We start from the raw sequence: 21007 nt of genomic DNA on the forward strand, positions 1-21007 counted from the left end.
CAACCGGTTTTATGTGGTGCTACAGACCCAGGACTTCAAACAAGCAAGACAAGCACTTACTTGATCACTGAGTTAACAGCCACAGAGACTGTTTACTTTAGACTTTATAGATAAGGTGTCACGACTACTAGGTAAATGAATAAAAATTTCTCATTAAGGAAGAAAATACATTGTAATCCTTTTAATGCTAGTGCCTCACAGTTATAAATTATTTTTCAATATATTTTTATATTTTATATAGCTTCCATAATGAGCATATATTAAATATATTATAAACAAGAAGTATAAACATTTAAAAGAGAAAAACAGCTTACATTTAAAGAGCATTTTCCTTTCAATTTAATATCAGAATTAAAATCAATAGTCTTCTCACCTCTCAAAAGAGAACTGCTGGGGTTGGGGATTTAGCTCAGCGGTAGAGCGCTTGCCTAGGAAGCGCAAGGCCCTGGGTTCGGTCCCCAGCTCCGAAAAAAAGAAAAAAGAAAAAAAAAAAAAAAAAAAGAGAACTGCTGTTTTCTGTCATTAGAAACAGCATTTCATCAATGCTTCAAATAAAACATTCTAAGGACGTGAGAGTCCTGATGACACTGCAGTGACGTACCTGTCCTCCAGCTGCACAGGCAGCCACTAAAGCATACTGGCCTCCATCCTTCCTCAGTCTGTTGGCAGCTGCCATGACCAACCGACAGCCAGTGGCTCCAAAAGGGTGTCCCAGAGAGAGTGATCCGCCCCAGATATTAAACTTCTCCAGAGGAGGTGCTCCAACCTGGCTCCCACAAAAACAAAGACCAATTTAAGGGCAATTTCACTTAAGACCAATCAAGTCAGGCTCTTCCTAAGCGAAAGCAAGCAACACAGAGAGGAGTAACTAATGCTGAATACCTAACAAATCAGGGCATGGCACCTGAACAAGACCAACAGAAGATAACATAAAGGCTTACAGTTTTCACTATCAATTTCACAACTTGTTTTTAAATTAGGAGATAAACTGGGACTATAGCTCAGTGGAAGAATACTTGGTCTGCACGCATGGTTCAACCGCAGTACCGCCAAAAAAAGAGAATAAGCCTTTCCCTCTCTTGTTTGTTCACTTATTCATTCAGAACAGGGTTTCTCTGTCTAGTCCTAGGTGTCCTGGAACTGCCCTTGTAGACCAGGTTCCTCCCAAGTACTGGGGTTAAAGGCGTGTACCACCACGGCCAGCTCCCCTTTATATTATTAGCTGGTAACTAAACCCAAAACAGTAGCATGCTGGGAAATTCAAGCATATTACTTATCAGAAACTTACCTTGGTTTTCCTACCCATGTAGTTTTGTGCAAACCAATCAGAATCCATAGCTTTAAAGTTAGCCAAAATCTGACCCTAGGAGGGAAAATAATTCAAGACTTTATTATACTAATGCTCTTCTTTCTGGGTTTTATGTAAGACATAGACTTGTGTAACTTTTTCAGACTTCAGTGAAAGTGTCATAAGGAAATAATTTAACACTTCTTAACGGGCCTTTAAGAATCAGCCTCCAGGTTGGGGATTTAGCTCAGTAGTAGAGCGCTTGCCTAGCAAGCGCAAGACCCTGGTTTCGGTCCCCAGCTCCGAAAAAAAGAAAAGGAAAAAAAAAAAAAAAAAAAGAATCAGCCTCCAAAGGTATGTTTTCAACACCACAAGTATGACTCTGATTCTCTGACCTAGCCTTCTCTACAAAGAAATTCTGTTTGAAATACAAAAAAAAAAAAAAAAACAAAAACAAACAAAAAAAAACCCCACTCTCTATAAGCATTCATACTTTTAATGTCTATACTCATTTCAGACATGTCTTATAAACAACTTACTGAGAAGGCTTCATGAAATTCAAAAGCGTCAATATCATTCATGGTTAATCCTGCCTTTTCTAGAACTTTTGGAGTAGCATATGTTGGTCTGAAAAAGAAAACAAAAATAGCAGCCTAAAACTTCCCATTTTAACTTAAGCATTTCTTAGTATACTCCAAATTGAGTTTATACTTATTAATTGGTTCTACTATACAAATGTTTAGTGTTGGGGATACAAAAAGACATGCCCTTCATCCTCACTATATTGTAGACCTGGAAAAACAGATAATAAACAGGCAAGCAGGGTAGTGTAAGTTAAAACCAAAAAGGAACTTTTGTTTAAAGGGGCAAGGCAGGAGAAGGGCTTGGCTGGTCTCAAGCTTATAATGAAGGCGGCGGAGAAAGGTCAGACACTGAGAGGTATCTGTGGAAGGTGCTGTGGGTGAGGGGTGAAGCTCAGTGTTGGCAGTGCTGTCAGCATAAATGAGACAGAGCAGAGCGTGTGTCTGTGTGTCTGATTGATTATACAACACAATTGGTAGCAATGAGAAAACAGATGCCAACTTAGGGCTTAACACATTCTCCAACCTGTGTAAAAATGAGCGCAACTGATCCCTGGGACCCACGTGGCAGAAAGAGAAAAATCAATTGCTGTAGATTATCTTCTGACCCCCCCCCACACACACACAGACACACAGACAATAAATAACTGTAAACAAAAATTCAAATTTCTTCATTGAAATTTAAAAATAAATACTTATTTCTTACCCAAGTAAAAGCTGATCTTTTGGATCCTGAGACACATATATAAAATCCCTAGGCAAAAACCAGAAAGGTTACCTCTAGTAATAAAATAAAGAAGTCATAAGCAATTTACCAGAATATTAACTTTACCTCAAATATGCCTTTGGCTTATAACCCATGGCCAGAGCTCTGTCCTCTGACATGATTAGCATCGCAGAAGCGCCATCAGTCTGAAACAGTACAACATGATGTCATCTGGAGGTCTCCCAGCATCTACCTCTAAAGCCTGTCCATGAGTCCACTAATATATCTATACAGAGTCTATGTAACAAATTCATTTCACTATATCCACCATTAAATCACATCTAGTATATACACTGAGTCACTTTGGGAGCACAAAGGTATCAGGGACTGTTCATAAGGTATTATAATTTATCAAGATAATAAGGGAGATGCAGCTTCAGAATGAGGACCCATTACTTCAAAAATGAAAGACTGTCCTCTACAATTCCAAAGAAAAAGAACCTACTCCATACAGTATGCAAAAATCAAAACAAGTTGTCACATTTTACTATACATCTTCTTTTTAAAACTCAGCAATACTGCATATGTAGCAGAGGACTGCCTTAGTGGGTATCACTGGGAGGCGAGGTCCTTGGTCCTGTGGAGGCTCGATGCCCCAGTGTAGGGGAAAGCCAGGGCAGTGAGGCGGGAGTAGGTGGGTGGGTGGAAGCACCCTCATAGAAGCAGGGGGAGAGGGAATAGGAAAGGGATTTGCAGAGGGGAAACTGGGAAGGGGGATAACAGTTGAAATGTAAATAAATAAAATAATAAACAAACAAACCTAAAAACCTTAGCAATACTGAAAAAAGCACACAGCCACCAATAAGGTGGTCAGAAAGTCTGGGAACACAGGTGACTATACATAAAAAATGGTTTTTGGATACTACATTAATAGTATGTTCACTGTTGAGTTTGGTAGTAGAAATTGATCAGTTAATACTGTAAAGAAACACTGAGAGCTGGAGAGGTGGCTCTGTGGTTTAGAGCACTTGTTCATCCAGACACCCAGGTTCAGAACAGCCAATGTCTTTTCTGGCTTTTATGGGCACTCCACATAACAGAATACACAGACACACATTCAGACAAAACACCCATACACATCAAATTAAAAAAAAAAAAACAAGTAAAATAAAAATTCACTTGCTACCTCTTTTGAGAAGCCTCTCTGATATCCTCAGCGGCTAATCTACACCACCATAATGTATCAGAACTGTCCTTCCCACTTACGATGCTCACCATAAGCAATACGAGTTTGATGAATGGCCAACTTCATAACAAGAACAGCTTTTGTATTAGTATGGTGAGACATTTAAGACCCTCAAACTATGATTTTAAACCTTGTGCTTAAACAGGGTTCATGCCTGTGATTCCAGCACTGGGAAGACTGAGGCAGGACTATAGCTTGAAGCCAGCCTAGGCTACACAAGGAAATCTATCTGAGAGTAAAACTCATGTACTGGATTTCTGAGACAGGTAGGCTGCCTGCGAATTCTTGATCTTCCAGCCTGTACATCCTGAATGCTGGGCTCAGAGATATGTTATCATGCCCAGTTTGTGTTTGTTTTTTAAATGATCTTCCTTTAACATTTTCTCTACAGTGAAAAGCTTTATTTTAAGTCTCCAACCACACACAAGCAAATGTGCTGCAAGCTCTTCTACCGAGTCTATAGAAACGCCACTGTTAAACACAATAGCAATGACCGGTACCAGGAAAGAAGAATTCGCTGCTGTCACTGTGCCATAGGGTTTGATGAATGCAGGCTTTAGTTTGGCCATTTGCTCCAGTGAGGAAGGACGGATCCCGTTATCTTTGCTAACTGTGTCTTTTCCTGTAAGAAAATGAAATTTTTTTTTTTTTAAGATTTATTTATTTATTATATATAAGTACACTGTCGCTGTCTTCAGATACACCAGAAGAGGGAATCGGATCTCTTTACAGATGGTTGTGAGCCACCATGTGGTTGCTGGGAATTGAACTCATGACCTCTGAAAGAGCAGTCGGGTGCTCTTAACCGCTGAGCCATCTCTCCAGCCCGAAAATGAAATTTTTAACTCTAAGAAACTGTAAGCATTATGTATCTTCTCTAAAGCAATATGCTTTAAGAATGCTAAGGACAGGGGTTGGAAAGATGGCTCAGAGTTTAACATTTGCTGTTCTTTCTAGGGACCCAAGTTCAGTGGCCAGCACCAACACTGGGCAATTCACACTGCTTGTAACTCCAGCTCCAGGGAAGCAAATGCCCTCTTCTGGTCTCTAAAGAACCTACATGCATGAGTGTACATCCATACACAGACAAATACGCTTTTAAGAACAGTGGAAATAAATGTAAATCTTTTTTTTTAAAGATTTATTTATTTATTTATTTTATGTATATAAACACACTGTAGCTATCTTCAGACACCAGAAGAGGGCATCAGATCTCATTACAGATGGTTGTGAGCCACCATGTGGTTGCTGGGAATTGAACTCAGGACCTCTGGAAGAACAGTCAGTGCTCTTAACCACTGAGCCATCTCTCCAGCCCCGGAAATGTAAATCTTATCTATCAACTATAAAGAAAACCTTTTTGTTCTTTCCAGAGCTGGGGACCAATATCCCCACCCCCCATGGCCACCACTGCTACAGGTCCCTGACTGTCCCGAGCAAGCACTCTACAGCTGAGTTGTACATAGCCTCATCTCTAAAAGAGCCTTTTACAGTTAAAATATAACCAAATTTCATTTTGTTTCATTTATTTAGTTACAGATGTACACACAAGTACAAAAAGGCATCACGCCAGGCATACTTTGGAGTCTGAGGCAGGGAGACCATTGTGAGTTTGAGGACACCCTACAGACCATGTATCGGGCCAGCCAGGATTACACAGTAAAATCCTGTCTCAAAAAAAAAAAAAAAAAAAAAAAAAAAAGACAAAACAAGAACCAAAACCCCAACATCATATTTTCTTTTTTTTTTTTTTTTTTTTTTTGGTTCTTTTTTTCGGAGCTGGGGACCGAACCCAGGGCCTTGCGCTTCCTAGGTAAGCGCTCTACCACTGAGCTAAATCCCCAGCCCCTCATATTTTCTTAAAACCCTCACTCAAATTTAGCTAATAGAAGTCATATGAATCAGGAATTTTAAATAGGCTGGACCCAGGCATTGTGACTCATACCTGTAATCTAAGCACTTGGGAGGTTAAGATTTTGAACTGCTACAAGTGAGAGGCCAGTTAAAGCTACAAACCAAACGGAACCAGTGAGATGACTCAGCAGGTGAAGGAACTTGTCATGGGGACTGGTGACCTGAGTTTTATCTCCAAGACCTACTTGAAGGAGAAAACTGATTCTTAAAGCATCCTCTGACCTCCACTGACAGACTGTGAACACACACAGGTGGGGGTGGGGGGTGGGGTAAATGTGAGGGAGGGTCTGGGAGGAGGGAAGGGAGAGAAGGCTGTAATTGGGATGTAAAGTGATTAATGAAAGAAAACCTTAAGAAAGTTGGGCATGGGGGTTGGGGATTTAGCTCAGTGGTAGAGCGCTTGCCTAGCAAGCACAAGGCCCTGGGTTCGGTCCCCAGCTCTGAAAAAAAAAAAAAAAAAAAAAAGTTGGGCATGGTAGTACATGTGTGAAATCCTACTTGGGAGGTAGAGGCGGAGGATTAGGAATGCCAGGCCAGCCTCAGCTACACGATATGAGGCCAACCAGGTCTATAGGACACCTTGTTTTAAAAAACAATAAAACCCTTTTTTATGTTTACTGGTGTTACAACATAAATCTAAACTTGAGTCTATGTTTAAGAATAAAAGCTGAATGGAGTGGTGTCAGCGCATGCCTTCAATCCCAGCACTCAGGAGACAGAGGCAGGTGGATCCACAGAGAGTTCAGGACAGCCAGGGCTATACAGAAACCCTGTCTAGAAAAACTAAAAAACAACAACAACAAAAGAAAACAGAAAAAAAGAAAGAATAAAAGCGGATTATCTTGGAAACAATCATAGCAACAGGGAAGCAAAGGCAGTTCTCTTTGTGAGCTCAGGGCAGGCCAGAGCCACATGGTAGAATCTGTTTTTAAAAAATTATCACTTAATGTTTTCAGTTTAGGGTTGAAGGGGTGGCTCAATCATCAAGAGCACTTGCTGCTCTTTCAGAGGATCCAGGTGTGGTGCCCAGCACTTACGTCAGCTGACTCACAACCATTGTAACCTCTGGTCCAGGGGCTCTGTGGACACCTGCATGCGCATGACATACTAAGGCACACACAGAAAAACATAACAAAAATAAAAGAATCCTTTTAAAAAACCAACGTTTAAGTTTTTGTAGCAACTGAGGCAATTCAGAACACCCCAGTAGCTATCACCACTCACCTGGTACTTTGAAGGGTACAATATCAGAAAGATGTCCTTCATCCTGTGCCTTCTTGGCCAGACTGTGAGAACGCAGTGCATATTTATCCTGTTCCATTCGAGAAACAGCAAAGGCAGCAGCCAGACGGTCGGCAGAGTGGCCCATTGTCTCGTTAGTGGAGAACTCAGCCACTGCAGGGAGCTGGCAAAGGAGACAGGGAACAGCTCTACTCTTTAGAGGTATGAGATGATACACAGCATAGCTCACTCTAGAGTCTAGTTATTGGCTGGATACAGAGGCACATGCCTATAACACTAGCACTCAGGAAGTTGAGGCAGGGGGATTTTAAGTTTGAGGACAGCCTAGCAAGGCCTTGGCTTAAAGGAAAAAAAAAGCTCTTTGTAAGCAAACATTTGGTTTGTTTTTTTTTTTTCCTCTCTCTCTCTCTTTCTTTCCTTCTTTTTTGTTTTGGAAACACGGTTTCTCTGTGTAGCCCTGTCTGTCCTGGAATTCTCTCTATAGATCAGGCAGGCTCTGAACTCAGAGTTCTATCTGTCTCTGTCTGCCTCCTGAGTTCTGGGATTAAAGGTGTGAACTGCCCAGCTTGAGAAAACAGATTTCTAAAGAGAGCTTAAAAATACACTTTTAAAGACAGGGTCTCGTCATGTTAATCAGCTAGGCCTTGCACTTATAGACTCACTTGTTTCTGTCTCTGCAGGGCTGAGATTAAAGGTATGTGCCACCATGCCCAGATTACGGTTCAATTTTTGAAACTACTCCCACTCCCAATCTTGACCAAACACCCTGTCCTATAATCAAGAGGATATATAAGTATTAGAATACGTGCTAGATCTAACTGTGATCGATCCTCAGGATGCTCTGGATCTGTATTTATATTAATTCATAAGACTTACCTCAGGGGACAGAAAATTCAATCTGAATTTAGTGAGTAAGGACAGGCGCTGGGCCAGAGTCTTGGCTTTATTGAGATCAAGCATCATTTTCCTCATATTTCTTGAATGACGAATAGGGACGTCAGACATTAACTCAACACCACCAGCCACGACGACATCACACTGGCCAGAAGCTATCAGACCAACAGCTGCAGGGTACAGAGTACATGTGCATGAACAACTGTAGGAATAACAAACCATTGAAATATACACTTGATTTAAAAGCTATATAAAAGGGGGCCAGCAAGATGGCTCAACCGGTGAAGGTACTCGTAGCCAAGCCAGAGGACCTAAGCTCCATCCCTAGAGCATGTATGGTAGAAGGAGCAAACTAATTTCCACAAGTTATCCTTCCACCTACATGCATGCATCATAACATGCATGCATACAAAAACATGTATACATGCATCATAACATGCATGCATACAAAAAATATGAAAAAATCTTTGAAACAGTTATCAGTTTTGTATAACAGTAATCAGTTTCTAACTACAGGGTCTCACTGTATAGCTCTGACTACCCTGGAAATAGCTGTGTAACCAGACTGGCATCAAATTCACAGAGATCCACCTGCCTCTGCCTCCTGAGTGCTGGGATTAAAAATGTGTACCTTTATACCCAGCTGGTTTTTAACTTGTCAACGGGGCTATTACCTTACAATTTTTGCACTTCTGGAAACTGAACCCCAGGTTTGACACATATAAAGGTAAGTATAAGAAAACATTTTAAATGTCTAAAAATACATTCAACACACCTGAGAAAAGTTTCATCCAAGACACAGGACATCAACTACTAACTCCACTCAAGTGATGTCCTCTTTAACTTATTTTCTGTATGTCAGTGTTTCACCGGCACATGTGTGTGTACAGCACATTTGTGCTGAGTGCCTAAAGAGGCCAAGAGTGCTTCAGATCTCCTGGAAATGGGGTTAGTTAGTAATTATGAATTATCACATGTGCTGGAAATCACACCCAGGTCCTCTGGAAGATCAGCCAGTGCTGAGCCATTTCTCCAGCCCAACTCAAGTAATATTCGAAACCTAAACATCTTCCATACTTAATATGCTCTAAGATTAAGTTTTCAGAAAGGTTTTCTCCCCACCCCCCACAGAGAGAATACTAATTCCTGCTATAGGACTTCTCAGATGTGGGTTTCCCTTTATGGCAAGTGGCATGTGATTCTGCTGCTTTAAATGGGAGTCAGTCACACACCACTCAGAAGTCCCCAACCACTGCCTCTAGCCTTACTCCTCCCACTCATGAACTCAAATGCCCAACCTGGCCTTGATACTATTACAATACCATTGAGTACTAAGCCTGTCAAGCTTCCTGTCTGTTCAGTGTCCCACAATTTTAGGTGAAATGCCACATAGATTGCAAAAGATGTGGGTAGACAGTGAATTAAAAATAAAAGCATTTTGCATGTGCAAATGTGTGCTGTCATGTGTTAGGGAACACAAGGGCAAAAGTGTATGTGTGTGTGTGTACAGGCCAGAACTTGGTATGTCTTTAATTGTGCCCCATCTTGTAGACTGAGACAAGTTCTCTCACTTGAATACATCTCACCAATTTGCATCATCTAGCCAGCCAGTCAGCCACCCTGGTTTGCGGATGGGATTACAAACAGGCTGTCACGCTGACATGACACTTAGTAGGTGCTAGGGATCCATCTGATCCTCATGTTTATTCAACAACTGACTTACAATTAACCATCTTCTCCCTAAAACTTAGACCATCTAGAGTAGGGCTTGACAACTATGGTGATACTTGAGGCTGCAGACTCTGTCCTCATGGGAAAATGTCCTATCAGAGTTATCAAGAGAATAAACTATGCACCTCCTCCCCCTGACAGTCCCAAGAGCAGACAGCCTACGACTAAGAACGAATTCAACTATCCCCACGGGGCATAAATACTCCAAAAAATCCATAGCTTTTATATAATTTTATCTTTATAAAAACACAAATTAAGAGTGCTGTGCTGTGCTGAACACTTCCCTAAAGACCAATTAAAAGGAGTAAATCACAAGCACCTTTGGACTCCATTTACACATACCTGTGGTCATGGCTTGGTTTGAAGAGATACAAGCCATGGTGACAGTGTGAGCTGGAGTCTTATCAGAGAAGCCAGCTCCCAGGGCAGCCTTCAAGGAATAGTGAGGGAGAGAAAACACACATGTGAGTCAGGCTCTGAGCACCACTTTGCCTGGTGAATTATGAAAGGGTTTATTTCAATATTTTACAAAGCAGATTAAAATATTAAACCCATCGTAAAATGGCTTTTTAACTTTTCTTCTAGACACAGAAAGGTACTGTCAAATTCCTGGTAACAAATTTTTTTATTTAAAAATTTTTATATGTGATTACATGTAGGGTGCATGCGTATCAGGACATACATGTGGAGGACAAAGGTCATCGTGGGAATGGGCTCCAGGCTTGAACTCAGGCCATCGGGCTTGTCAGCACACCTCTTACAGCTAAGTCATCTTACCAGCCCACTTTGTTTTCTTTTTTGTCTCTGTAGTACTGGGGTTGAACCTTAAGCCTCACGCATGCTCAACAAGCACTCTTGCCAATGAGATATATCCTAGCACTTTTTACTTTTTATTTTGAAACTGGATGTCACAGAATGGCCTTGAGTTCATTCTGTGGCCCAGGCAGGCCATGGACTTGTATTCCTCCTGCCTCGGCCTCCCCGATACTCAGGTATGCAGCCTGGGGACCTCTAAGTCCAGAGCTTGGTAGCCATTCTCGGGTGTGATATAAAGGCTACAGTACTCTTCAACCTCATCTAATTATTAACGATGCTTTGCTTCAAGTCTTCAAAAGATATCATTTTATCTTACTTAAAAATAATATACGCTTGAAAGAGCGATGAAACCGCATCACAGGTGGGGTTTTCACGGATCCCTGAAGCTATAAAGTCTAGCAGCAGAGCAAAAGCATGAAGTGTTTCCATGATGACCACTGGGACCACAAGAAAGCCCTAACCATTATACAGAGATCCCACTCAGCTCTCTCAAACAACCCCACTATTGACCTAAAGATGAAGTAAAATTTGAAAACTTGCCAAATATAGAGATGTTCAATTCAATAAAAGGAACTCTGGAGAACCGCCTGACTCACAAGAGAACCTCTAATGAATAAGGGTCAGGCCAGTTTATGACTATCAGAGAAACTATCCAGAACAATGACATAGAAAGTGACTCCAATCAATGTCACTTTAGGGGCTCTGAGAACATTTGACGACCTCCTAACTAATCTAATGAAAGTGGCCTCTGATTTCATGACACAGCCAAAGTCGAACATGACACTAAGACATCTATATTTGTTTTACATGATTTATTGGCAAATCTTATGTTACCAAAACATTCCATTTTTGCTAAGAAGAAAATCTTTTTAATACTAAAGCTTTACTTTAGCGGGGGAAAAAAGTTTCCAACACCTCCCACCCTTATGATGAAATGTGGAACTCCTTTACAAAGAACTGTTTTAGTAGTCCTTTTTAAAAACTACTTAATTGGGGTTGGGGATTTGGCTCAGTGGCAGAACGCTTGCCTAGGAAGCACAAGGCCCTGGGTTCGGTCCCCAGCTCCGAAAAAAAGAACCAAAAAAAAAAAAAAACTACTTAATTACCATCAGAATTGTCCTACAGTCTAGTGACATGAATGTTGCAAATTCCAGATTTAAAAAGCTCCATGTCTTTTAGCTGGTCTCTGTCACTATACTTACACTGTGCTTGAAACTACTTGCCATCTATAGGAGCTGTTACTTTTGTATACACCAGTATGACCTTATTCTGATGTCTTTAGGGAGGCCTGATACTAAGTGCATAACTGTACTAAAAACTACTTCCTGGGATCTGCACAAGTTGACTTGCCCTAACCAGTTGGAAAGGCAATCAGAAGCAGGTGTTAGGGGCAAAGAGGACTCCACAGTGGGACAAGGGTAAGGGCACTCAGGTCATAACAGCCTGATCCTCAGGAGGGCACTGCAGCATGTTACCCTTGGCTCCAGCTGACACACAGGTCTACCAAAGCTTTAAATAGAACTGGTACTGGTGACCCTTGTCCATTCTTCTATTTAAAGACTGAATCACTTTCAAGACAACAAGAAGAAAGGAAGAAATTAAGTTGAAGGAGAAATACATTGAGGTCTTTCAGTAAAATCAGGTTTGCTAGGGACACAAAGACTTTTAGGATTTCATATTAAAATTATGACAGGTCATTGTGGGCTGGAGAGATGGCTCAGAGGTTAAGAGCACTGGCTTTAGGAAGAGGAGGAAGAGGAAGAAGAGGAGGAGAAGGAGGAAGAGAAGGAAGAAAGTACTGGTTGCACTTCTGCACTTTCAGAAGTCCTGAGTTCAATTCCCAATCAGCGCATGAGGGCACATAACCATCTACAATGAGATCTGGTACCCTTTTCAAGTGTGCGCCCATACATGCAGGTAGAATACTATATACATAATGAATAAATAGATCTTTAAAAAAATAAATTAGCACAGATCCTAATGAAATTCTTCAGCTGGGTTTAGTTAGAGTTTAAGTCCTACTACTTATTTTCCTGACTGTCCTATCACCGCCACCTTTCTCCTTAGCTACTACAATGACCTGGAGAGGTAGGGGTGGTGGTGCATGTCTTTACTCTCAGTACTTTGGAGGCAGAGGAAAGTGCATCTCTGTAAGCTTGGGGCCACCCTGGTCTACACAGTAAGTTCCAGGGTATTCAGGGCTTCATAAAACAAGAAATTATGTGGCGTATGACATGACTGATGTTATAGTCTGAGGTTCAGGGAAGAAACTTCCTCATGCTAATCAACAGCTGGGATGTGCATATAGATGTAAAACTTTCAGAAAAAAAATCACAGAAAAACATCATGGTTTTTGTTTGAGGAAAAGAAGAATGTAGAGAAAATTGAAACAGATTTAACATTTACTTTTTCAGTCTTATGAAAGTCACTTTATTTCCATGATCCAGAAGTTGCAGTGTAAGAAACTTGGTGGTTTTATGTACTCATGAAACTTTTTTTTATAAATTTTGTAACATGGTTTTTAATGGACTAATACTATTCCATCATTCCATCATTATAATTTATTCAACCATTCTACAGTTGAACAAGGTAAGTAGCGCTTCTGAGAGTCACCTGTATATTTTATCCCACAAACTTTTTGGCTTTTCTTTAATAGCCCACTGGAACTCTTTATCAGGTGTGTTCAAATGTGCAGTTGCAGAGGAAAAGCCAATGCTCCGGAGAGGAGACAGACCTCTCCCTGCGCCCAGCTCTCCTTGCCCTCAGTAGCACTGGCTGCTCACTTTGTGACCTTGGGCAGTGCTGGTTTAACATTCGCCATGTGGGAGTGTGAGAGAACGAATGGCTTTGATCTGCACATTTGCCCTCTGTCCTGGCTGACAATGAAGTAATTACCTTCACAGCTACAGACGAGAAATAAGACAAATGTGTGAAAGCCAACTTCATCCAACTGAAGCAAAGCCCAGAAGACAGTTCTGAACTGCCACTGTCAAATGCCTGTGTGATACGCATACTAGTTCCAAGGCTGTCATTATCTCCATTGCCCAATGAACGCTAGATGTTTGCCAACTAGGCTAAAGGTAAACTCCTGGGAAATAGCTACATAAAAAAAACCAACCCTGCCTACGTGTCACCTAGTCAAAGGTAGCAAATCATAGGCAAGGCTTCCTCCTATTACAAAAACCAAGTTATGAAACTGGCCACACTGTTAAAAGTTTAATTAGAAACCATAATGGCTAGTATTAAAAGAGAAGCATCGGGGTTGGGGATTTAGCTCAGTGGTAGAGCGCTTGCCTAGGAAGCGCAAGGCCCTGGGTTCGGTCCTCAGCTCTGAAAAAAAAAAAAGAACCAAAAAAAAGAACCAAAAAAAAAAAAGAGAAGCATCAGCTGCATTGTTATACTGTTTCTCTAACACAAAGGACAAATGAACTAACAGTTCCTAAACCCACTCAAACAATTTATCTGACCTATGGCAAAATGTGGAAACATAATAATAGTATACAGCATCTGATTTTAAATGAAATACATGTTTAGCTAATGGATCTTAAGAGTTTAATGACTTTAAAATGGTAATTTCTAGGCTGGGCATGTATCTTAGTAGAGAACACTTGCCTTGCCTGACATATGAAAACCTTGGGTCTGATCTCTAGCAACACATGCACATACAAAAGAAATTATTAAATATTAATTCAAATTCAAACAGACTTTTTGCTAATTTGGAGGAAGGGTGTGATTGTCGGGGGAGACAGGGTATCACTATGTAGTCCTGCATGGCCGGAAATCTGGAATTTACTGGATAGCCCAGATACGCCTTGGACTCCATGGCAATCCTCCTGCCTCAGCCTCCCAAGAATACATTATAAGCATCAGCCACTATATCCAGCTTTACTAATCTCTTTAAACAATATAAATTTTGCTTTACTTACCTCTCTAGCCACATTGCTTGTTTTTACTTCCTGAATAACTGTACCAAAAATGATATAATCAACAACATCCTTTGGAATATTGGTCCGATACAACAAACCCCTAAAGGCAGAAATCCAAAGGAAAGAAACATTCATACATGAAGGTACGCCAGAGAACACCACATAAAACACTGTCCATTTTAAACAGGGAACCGTGCCCTGGATGTGCAGGTCAGAGGAGAGTGCTCACATAGTACACGCAAGGCCCTCGGTTCAGTCCCAATCTCCACAACACACAAAGGTAAGCCTTTCCTTTTAAATGGCCAGACACAAACACTTAACAGCTTACCAACAAGGAAATGAGTGAAGAGACACTATTTGATGGCTACTTGGTAATGAGACGTTGGAAAGAAATAATCAAAAATAACTTGGGCAGATGGAGTTAGCTCAGTGATAGAACACTTGCATAGGAAGCAAAAACCCTGGTTCAGTTCTCAGCTCTATGGCTGGAGATGGGAGTGGCGGTGGGATAATTTAAGAAGCCAGGCGTGGTAATACATCAATCCCAAACTCAGGAGGCAGAAGACAGATCTCTGGGAGTTCAAGGCCATTCTGGTCTACAAGTCAATCCAGGCCAGCCAGAGATATGCATCGAGGTCTGGCCTCAATAAACAAACAAACAAACAAACAAATAAAAAACCTTAGGGACACCCAGAAGGCTCAGTGGGTAAAACAGATCCTGTCCTGACTTCTACATGCACACTGTGGCATATGCCTGCCTGAGCAAGCAAAAAAAAACACAAATAGCAAACTAAAAAATAAAAAAACATTTGAAATAGCAACAATGTTAGCTAATATCACCAGAAATCAATACAAAGAGAGATAGATATTAAAAAATCAAGTGTAATTGTAGAAATGCTAAATTTTAAATATTAATATAAAAGCATAATTTAAATAATATACATATATTTTAGTTCAGACCACTATATAAACAAGGAGCAGTAACTCTCAAGAAGGAATGAGCATGCCGTAGGTGCTAACTTGGTATTTAATTTCCAGTGCCTTGGAACAGGCATACTGACACATGCCCATGATTCCAGCACTCATGACACTGAGGAAAAAGGACTGCAATAAATTTGAAGATAGGTGGTAATGTGTAGCAAAACTCTGTCTCAAGAGACTCAAACATTAAAGTAAATACCATTTCCCATTATAGAGATAAGCATTTAAGGAGTCCCATCTAGGGCTGGAGAGATGGCTCAGAGGTCAAGAGCACTGACTACTCTTCCAAAGGTCATGAGTTCCCAGCAACCACATGGTGGCTCACAACCATCTGTAATGGGATCTGATGTCCTCTTCTGGTGTGTCTGGAGAGAGAGAAACAGTGCACTCCCATTCATAAATTAAATAAATAAATCTTTAAATAAATAAAGGAGTCGCATCAAAAATAGGACATGAGTATACATTTGTCAAAACTCAAAAATAAGTTATGTAGTATCTGAATGGGGTTAAGGGTGTAGTTCACTGCAGAGCATTTACCTCCTGTACTCAAGGCCACACACTGACATAAAGAGGAGGAGGAAAGGAAAGGAGAGACAGGAAGGAGAGGGAAGCAGAATAAAAAAGCAAGATGGAAGAAAATCAGAAAGTTGCAATACAATAAATCAAAGGAAGACAGGGCCAAGCACAGGTTTCAGTGTCAAATGTAAAGCACAGAGGCCCAAGAAAAGTATGTTGTAGTTATGATCACAAAGTACCTAAAGAGACACTTCCCAAACACAGCTACATAGAGATTTGGGGATGGAGATGATTACTACGTAATTAGGGAGAGGAAACAACCCTACTGCCTTTTGCTCTTAAAGTCTGGTAGGTGACAAGAACACTGAGTGAGTGACAGTGAGCAGAAAGGAAAGTGTAGCGTTTTCCAACTAGGAAGAGACTTTGGCTGCGAGCAGACACTAAAACAAGACATCTCTGGAATGTAGAGAGACCGTCCTACGCAACTGCCGTATCCATCTCAGCCTCATTTTATCTCATTTAAATTTACTTGGTTTGCATAGGAACCTTCAAGGTTTTTTCTTAATTTTTATCTTATGTGTATGAATATTTGCCACCATGTACATGTAGATGAAGCAGGCAGGTTTCGGTGAATTTGAAGCCATTTTGGCCTACATAATGAGTTCCAGGCCAGCCTAAGAATACGATAATAAAGACCATACGTACCACCACCAAAAGTACAGTCATGTGAAGATGCTATATGCTAAGCTTGCAAAATAAAGATGCTTTACAATCAAAGCTGTTAAAATTTAGGCTGGGGATTTAGCTCAGTGGTAGAGCGCTTACCTAGGAAGCGCAAGGCCCTGGGTTCGGTCCCCAGCTCCGAAAAAAAGAACCAAAAAAAAAAAAAATTTAACATATATACAGTTAAAATTAAATTTAGTCTTATCGAAAAAAAAATTAGTCTTATGACATATACCTTTAATCCTGACAACTGAGAGGCAGAGATAGGTCAATCCCTGAATTAAAGGTTAGCCTGGTCTATAGTCAGTTTTAGGTCAGTCAGAATCACATGGTGAAACCCTGTCTCAAAAACCTTGCTAAGAGCTAGTTATTGTTGCTTCTTTCCACATAAAGTTTAACATGCCCTAGGAATGAGATGTCTACAGAACGTGCTACACTTCAAGCGCAAAACTACAAAAACATTTTAGATGAGAGAACAGGGAACTTCATCTACTTACGAAAGTGCGGCTCTAGCCAAATCATGTGGCATTAGGTCTTTATACCTGGGGAAAGAAAAGAATAATTTAAACCAAAAACCTAGAGTTTCAATAGAATTAAAAAATTTTTAATGCATACAGACTAACATATGCTGCTGACAACACAGCTAATCTTACTACCCAAGTCAGTCTATCAGTTCAAATGAGGAAATAGTGACTTTGCTGTCATCTTAAAAAGCCTGACAAGCCCTAAACCCCTGTAGAACTTGCTGAGTGTCTGACAAAATTGACGTTCTAGCTGAACATGGTGCTCAGGCTATAATCCCAGCGCCTGGGAGGTCAAGGCTGGGGAAACGCCCATGCATTCCAGGCCAGTCCAGCTACAGCAGGAGACCCTGTCTCAAAAACACCAAACCAACAAACACTCCACCACTGCCCAAAACAGAAATAATATAGTAGCTGTACTTTCTACTTGCCATGGCATTTGTCAAATACTCTTTAAAACCAAGCTTTTCTTGCAGAGCAGTGGTGGTGCAGCTCTCAGGAGGTGGAGACAGGTTGATATCTTTGAGTTTGAGGCCAACCTGGTCTACGGAGGCCAGGACAGACCAGTCTGGTTTACAGAGCTAGTTTGAGGACACCCAGGGCTACATAAAGAAACCCTCTCTTGGAATTCAAGGAAAAAAAGAAAAAGAAAAAAAAAAAAAAAAGAAAGGAAGGAAAGAAAAAAAAGAAAAGGAAAGGAAAGCTAACCTCCTCTTGACAGCTTTTGAGGGAGTGGTGTTCTTTTTTTTTTTTTAATTTTTCAAGACAGTGTTTCCTCCCCCCACCCCCGGAGCTTGGGACCAAACCCAGGGCCTTGCGCTTGCTAGGCAAGCGCTCTACCACTGAGCTAAATCCCCAACCCCAAGACAGTGTTTCCTGTGTAGTCTCAGCTACCCTTGAACTAGCTCTGTAAATCAGGCTGGCTTTGAACTCAGAGCTCCGCCTGCCTCTGCCTTCTGAATGCTGGGATTAAACGCCTGCTCCACCACTGCCCAGCTGGGTACTACAATTTTTTTTTTGTATGGGGCGTGTTTTAATTGCTTTTTTAGAAAGTTTTACCATTGAACTAATCAGAGATTTACCAAAGAGCAGAAAAGACAGGGTGGAGTTCCTGACATCCTCTACCCAGCTTCTTTAAGTTACTAACTTTATGAACATCCTTTTCCTGTTCCAGCGTCTAACCCACAGTGGTTCCTGGCATCTAGTTATGCTGGTTTAGCCTCTCTAGACTGGCAGTTTCCCAATTTATCTTGATGGTGATGACTTCTGACACTTGACACCTGAGACTAGAGACAAAGCACTCTTCATCTGCTTCCTCTCAGGGTGCATGGCATTAAGATGACCTTACTGGTGATTGAGATGCTGTCAGTTTCCTCCTCTCTGTAGCTACTACTTTCCCTTCCTACAGAGTCTGCTAGAGAGGAGTCACTAAGTACAGCCTTCCTACTCTTCTCTCCCTCCTCTTCTCTATTATACACAGTGCTCTACAACTTGCTTTCAAGTCTTTTTTTTTTTTAAAATCATTTCATGTTGTGTGTACTTGTACACTTGGGGAAGTCATAGGACAACCTGTACAAGTCCCTGCTTTCCTGGGACTGTACTTGTGTCAAGAAGTTTGGTAGCAAGCACTTTTACCCACTGAGCTGACTCACTACCTCTTTTATGCCTTGCATTTTTAAAATTCATTTATTTTTATTTTGTGTGTGTCGATGTTTTGCCTGTGTGTGTGTCTACATGAGGGTACGGATGTCCTGGAACTAGAGTTACAGACAGTTATGAGCTGCCAGGCTGTATTGGGAACTGAACCCAGTTCCTCTAGAAAACCATCCAGTGCTGCTGAGTACTGCTGAGCCAACTCTCCAGCCCTATGCCTTGCCTTTTAAAGGTGATATATCTTCAAGATCTCAAATCTTCCATATGAATACATAAAGAAAGGCCTTGTTTTTTTTTTTCAAACTGGAGCCTAATATTCCCCGGTAAGTTTTTAAATGTTAGTGACTGCCTGTCCAAAGTACAAATACTTAAAAACTAACAATATAAACAGAGCAGAACTAACTGCTTCCTTAACAGAACCCATTAGCAGCTTCTGTGTAGACTGAATCTCACTCAGAGGATAGAAAAGCCTAAAAAACCCAGCTGTTTGATTCTGAGGAATTTTCAGGGTGGTCCAAAATACTTGGGGTTGAGCTATGACCAGCAATCGGACCAGCTGTGTCAACTCCAAGTCTCATCATTTTCAGAAGGCCAAAGCAACATCACTCTCAGCACTTCAGAATGAGCCCATTCTCAGCTCCCAAACTGTGTCTATAGAAGGAGAGGGATGGGGAGGGGAGGGGAAGGGAGAGGAGGATAGTTCTATTGGAAAGATGGTGTCTGGCTCTACACTGGACTCTCTTATATTTTTGGTTGTGAGCCTAGCCTTTAATGGCTGAGCCATCTCTCCAGTCCTACACTGGACCCTCAACTAGGGCTATTTCAGGCTAATGCCATGGCAAGCTAGTTTATAAAAGAATAGAACGTCTTGCCATAATACACCCCCAATGACTCGACTCATTCTATACTGGTTTTATACTAACTGGTTTTATACTGGTTTTCCCACTAACTGTATTGTTCCCTACAAAGACTACTTCAAACAGCACTGGAAGAGAAGCAACTAACATGAGCAGTTTATACTTACGAAGTGCCTGACAGCAGAAATGGAATTCGGACACCTTCCACCACCACAATGTTCTTTAGATTAGGTTTTGCTAAAGTCTTCTTTGACTTGGTCTGGACAGCTTTAAGATAAATTTCAAAGAACTATTAATTAAAATATATAAAATCAGGGATAGGGAAGTAGCTCAAAGAATGGAGCACTTGCCTAGATACAGTTTTCTATGCTTGCTCTCACAGTCTCCTCTAAAAAGAGTTGTCCTGTTTATAGTCCCTGCCATACATGGTCTAAATCTAAGGCACAAACTGGGTGTGCCAGGCCCACCAACAAATCAACAAAGTAGCTGACCAGTGTGTATTAGCACTATTTCTTTCTACAATAAAATCCTGGAGGCTGAATACTTTAAGGAATCTAAACTAACTACATGGAGCTGGCTGAGGCCTAGTAAAGATTCACCTGGCAATGTTATAACCAAGCTAAACAACAGCAAAGAAGCTGAAAAAAAAAAAGGCTAAATGCACAAGAGGATGATCATATGAGGCGGTCTCATTTTAAACAACCGCTCTCCAGAGTTGATGCCTCACATCGATGACCCAATTACTTCCCTTTACTCCTTCTCCTCCTCTCCCCGTCTTCTCTTCCTCCCCCTTCCTCCTCTTCCTCTTCCTCCTCCTTTTTAAGCAGAGGGCATTACTACATATCAAATTCACAATGTGGCTCAGGTTGGCTTCCAACTCTCAATACTATTCAAGCCTCCCCAGAGCTGGGATTACTGGGATGTGCTACCACATCCAGTTTAGGCACCATTTGTTAAAGGTTCTTCTACTTCCCAGTATTATCACAACAAGAACCAAATTTCTAGCTCATGTCTTTTGGGGTATATACTCGGACTTCACAAACCATAGCAATTGGTTATTTGTGCCATTTCAAACAAGTGATAAACTGTGCCAGGCCAGAACCCTTTGGTAGGAATACAAGAAAAGAAACACAGTTAAAAAAAAAAAATACCCCTTAGCAGAGGCTGAGAAAATGCCATTAAAAAAACCAGGGCAACAGCAAGCTGAAGTCCCCACAAACTGGCTATAGGATAGCGTAAGTCCTGAGAGCAAAGAAAAGAACACAGAGCAAAAAAGGCATACAAAGACGAGATGAAAGGCCAGAGAGAGGGCACATCAGAGTTTGTGAGAGGAATAGCAGCTGGCTATGAGCTGTGTGTGTGCTTCCTGGTGCCTTCCTATCTTTAGTACACTCAAATCCTCTCAAATCTAA

General features: G+C 41.1%; 1 protein-coding gene across 6 annotated transcripts in view; it reads right to left on the reverse strand.

Annotated features, from left to right (window-relative positions):
- Hadhb (hydroxyacyl-CoA dehydrogenase trifunctional multienzyme complex subunit beta) overlaps window positions 1–21007 on the reverse strand; it is a 34097-nt gene that overhangs the window by 3259 nt on the left and 9831 nt on the right. For 5 of the 6 annotated variants that reach the window (NM_133618.3, XM_087552220.1, XM_087552221.1 and 2 more), the window contains exons 4-15: window positions 19763–19862; window positions 17062–17106; window positions 14345–14444; window positions 9945–10032; window positions 7854–8041; window positions 6960–7140; window positions 4322–4443; window positions 2702–2781; window positions 2576–2623; window positions 1828–1915; window positions 1289–1363; window positions 602–766 (exon numbers count right to left, since the gene is read on the reverse strand). In NM_133618.3, coding sequence (NP_598302.1) covers window positions 602–766; window positions 1289–1363; window positions 1828–1915; window positions 2576–2623; window positions 2702–2781; window positions 4322–4443; window positions 6960–7140; window positions 7854–8041; window positions 9945–10032; window positions 14345–14444; window positions 17062–17106; window positions 19763–19862 — 1280 coding nt within the window. Of the gene's footprint in view, window positions 1–601; window positions 767–1288; window positions 1364–1827; window positions 1916–2575; window positions 2650–2701; window positions 2782–4293; window positions 4444–6959; window positions 7141–7853; window positions 8042–9944; window positions 10033–14344; window positions 14445–17061; window positions 17107–19762; window positions 19863–21007 lie in introns of all 6 variants that reach the window. The other variant, XR_015621679.1, reaches the window with a different exon arrangement.

This window comes from Rattus norvegicus, chromosome 6 (assembly GCF_021556685.1).
Source record: "Rattus norvegicus strain SHRSP/BbbUtx chromosome 6, alternate assembly SHRSP_T2T, whole genome shotgun sequence".
Lineage (NCBI taxonomy): Eukaryota > Metazoa > Chordata > Mammalia > Rodentia > Muridae > Rattus > Rattus norvegicus.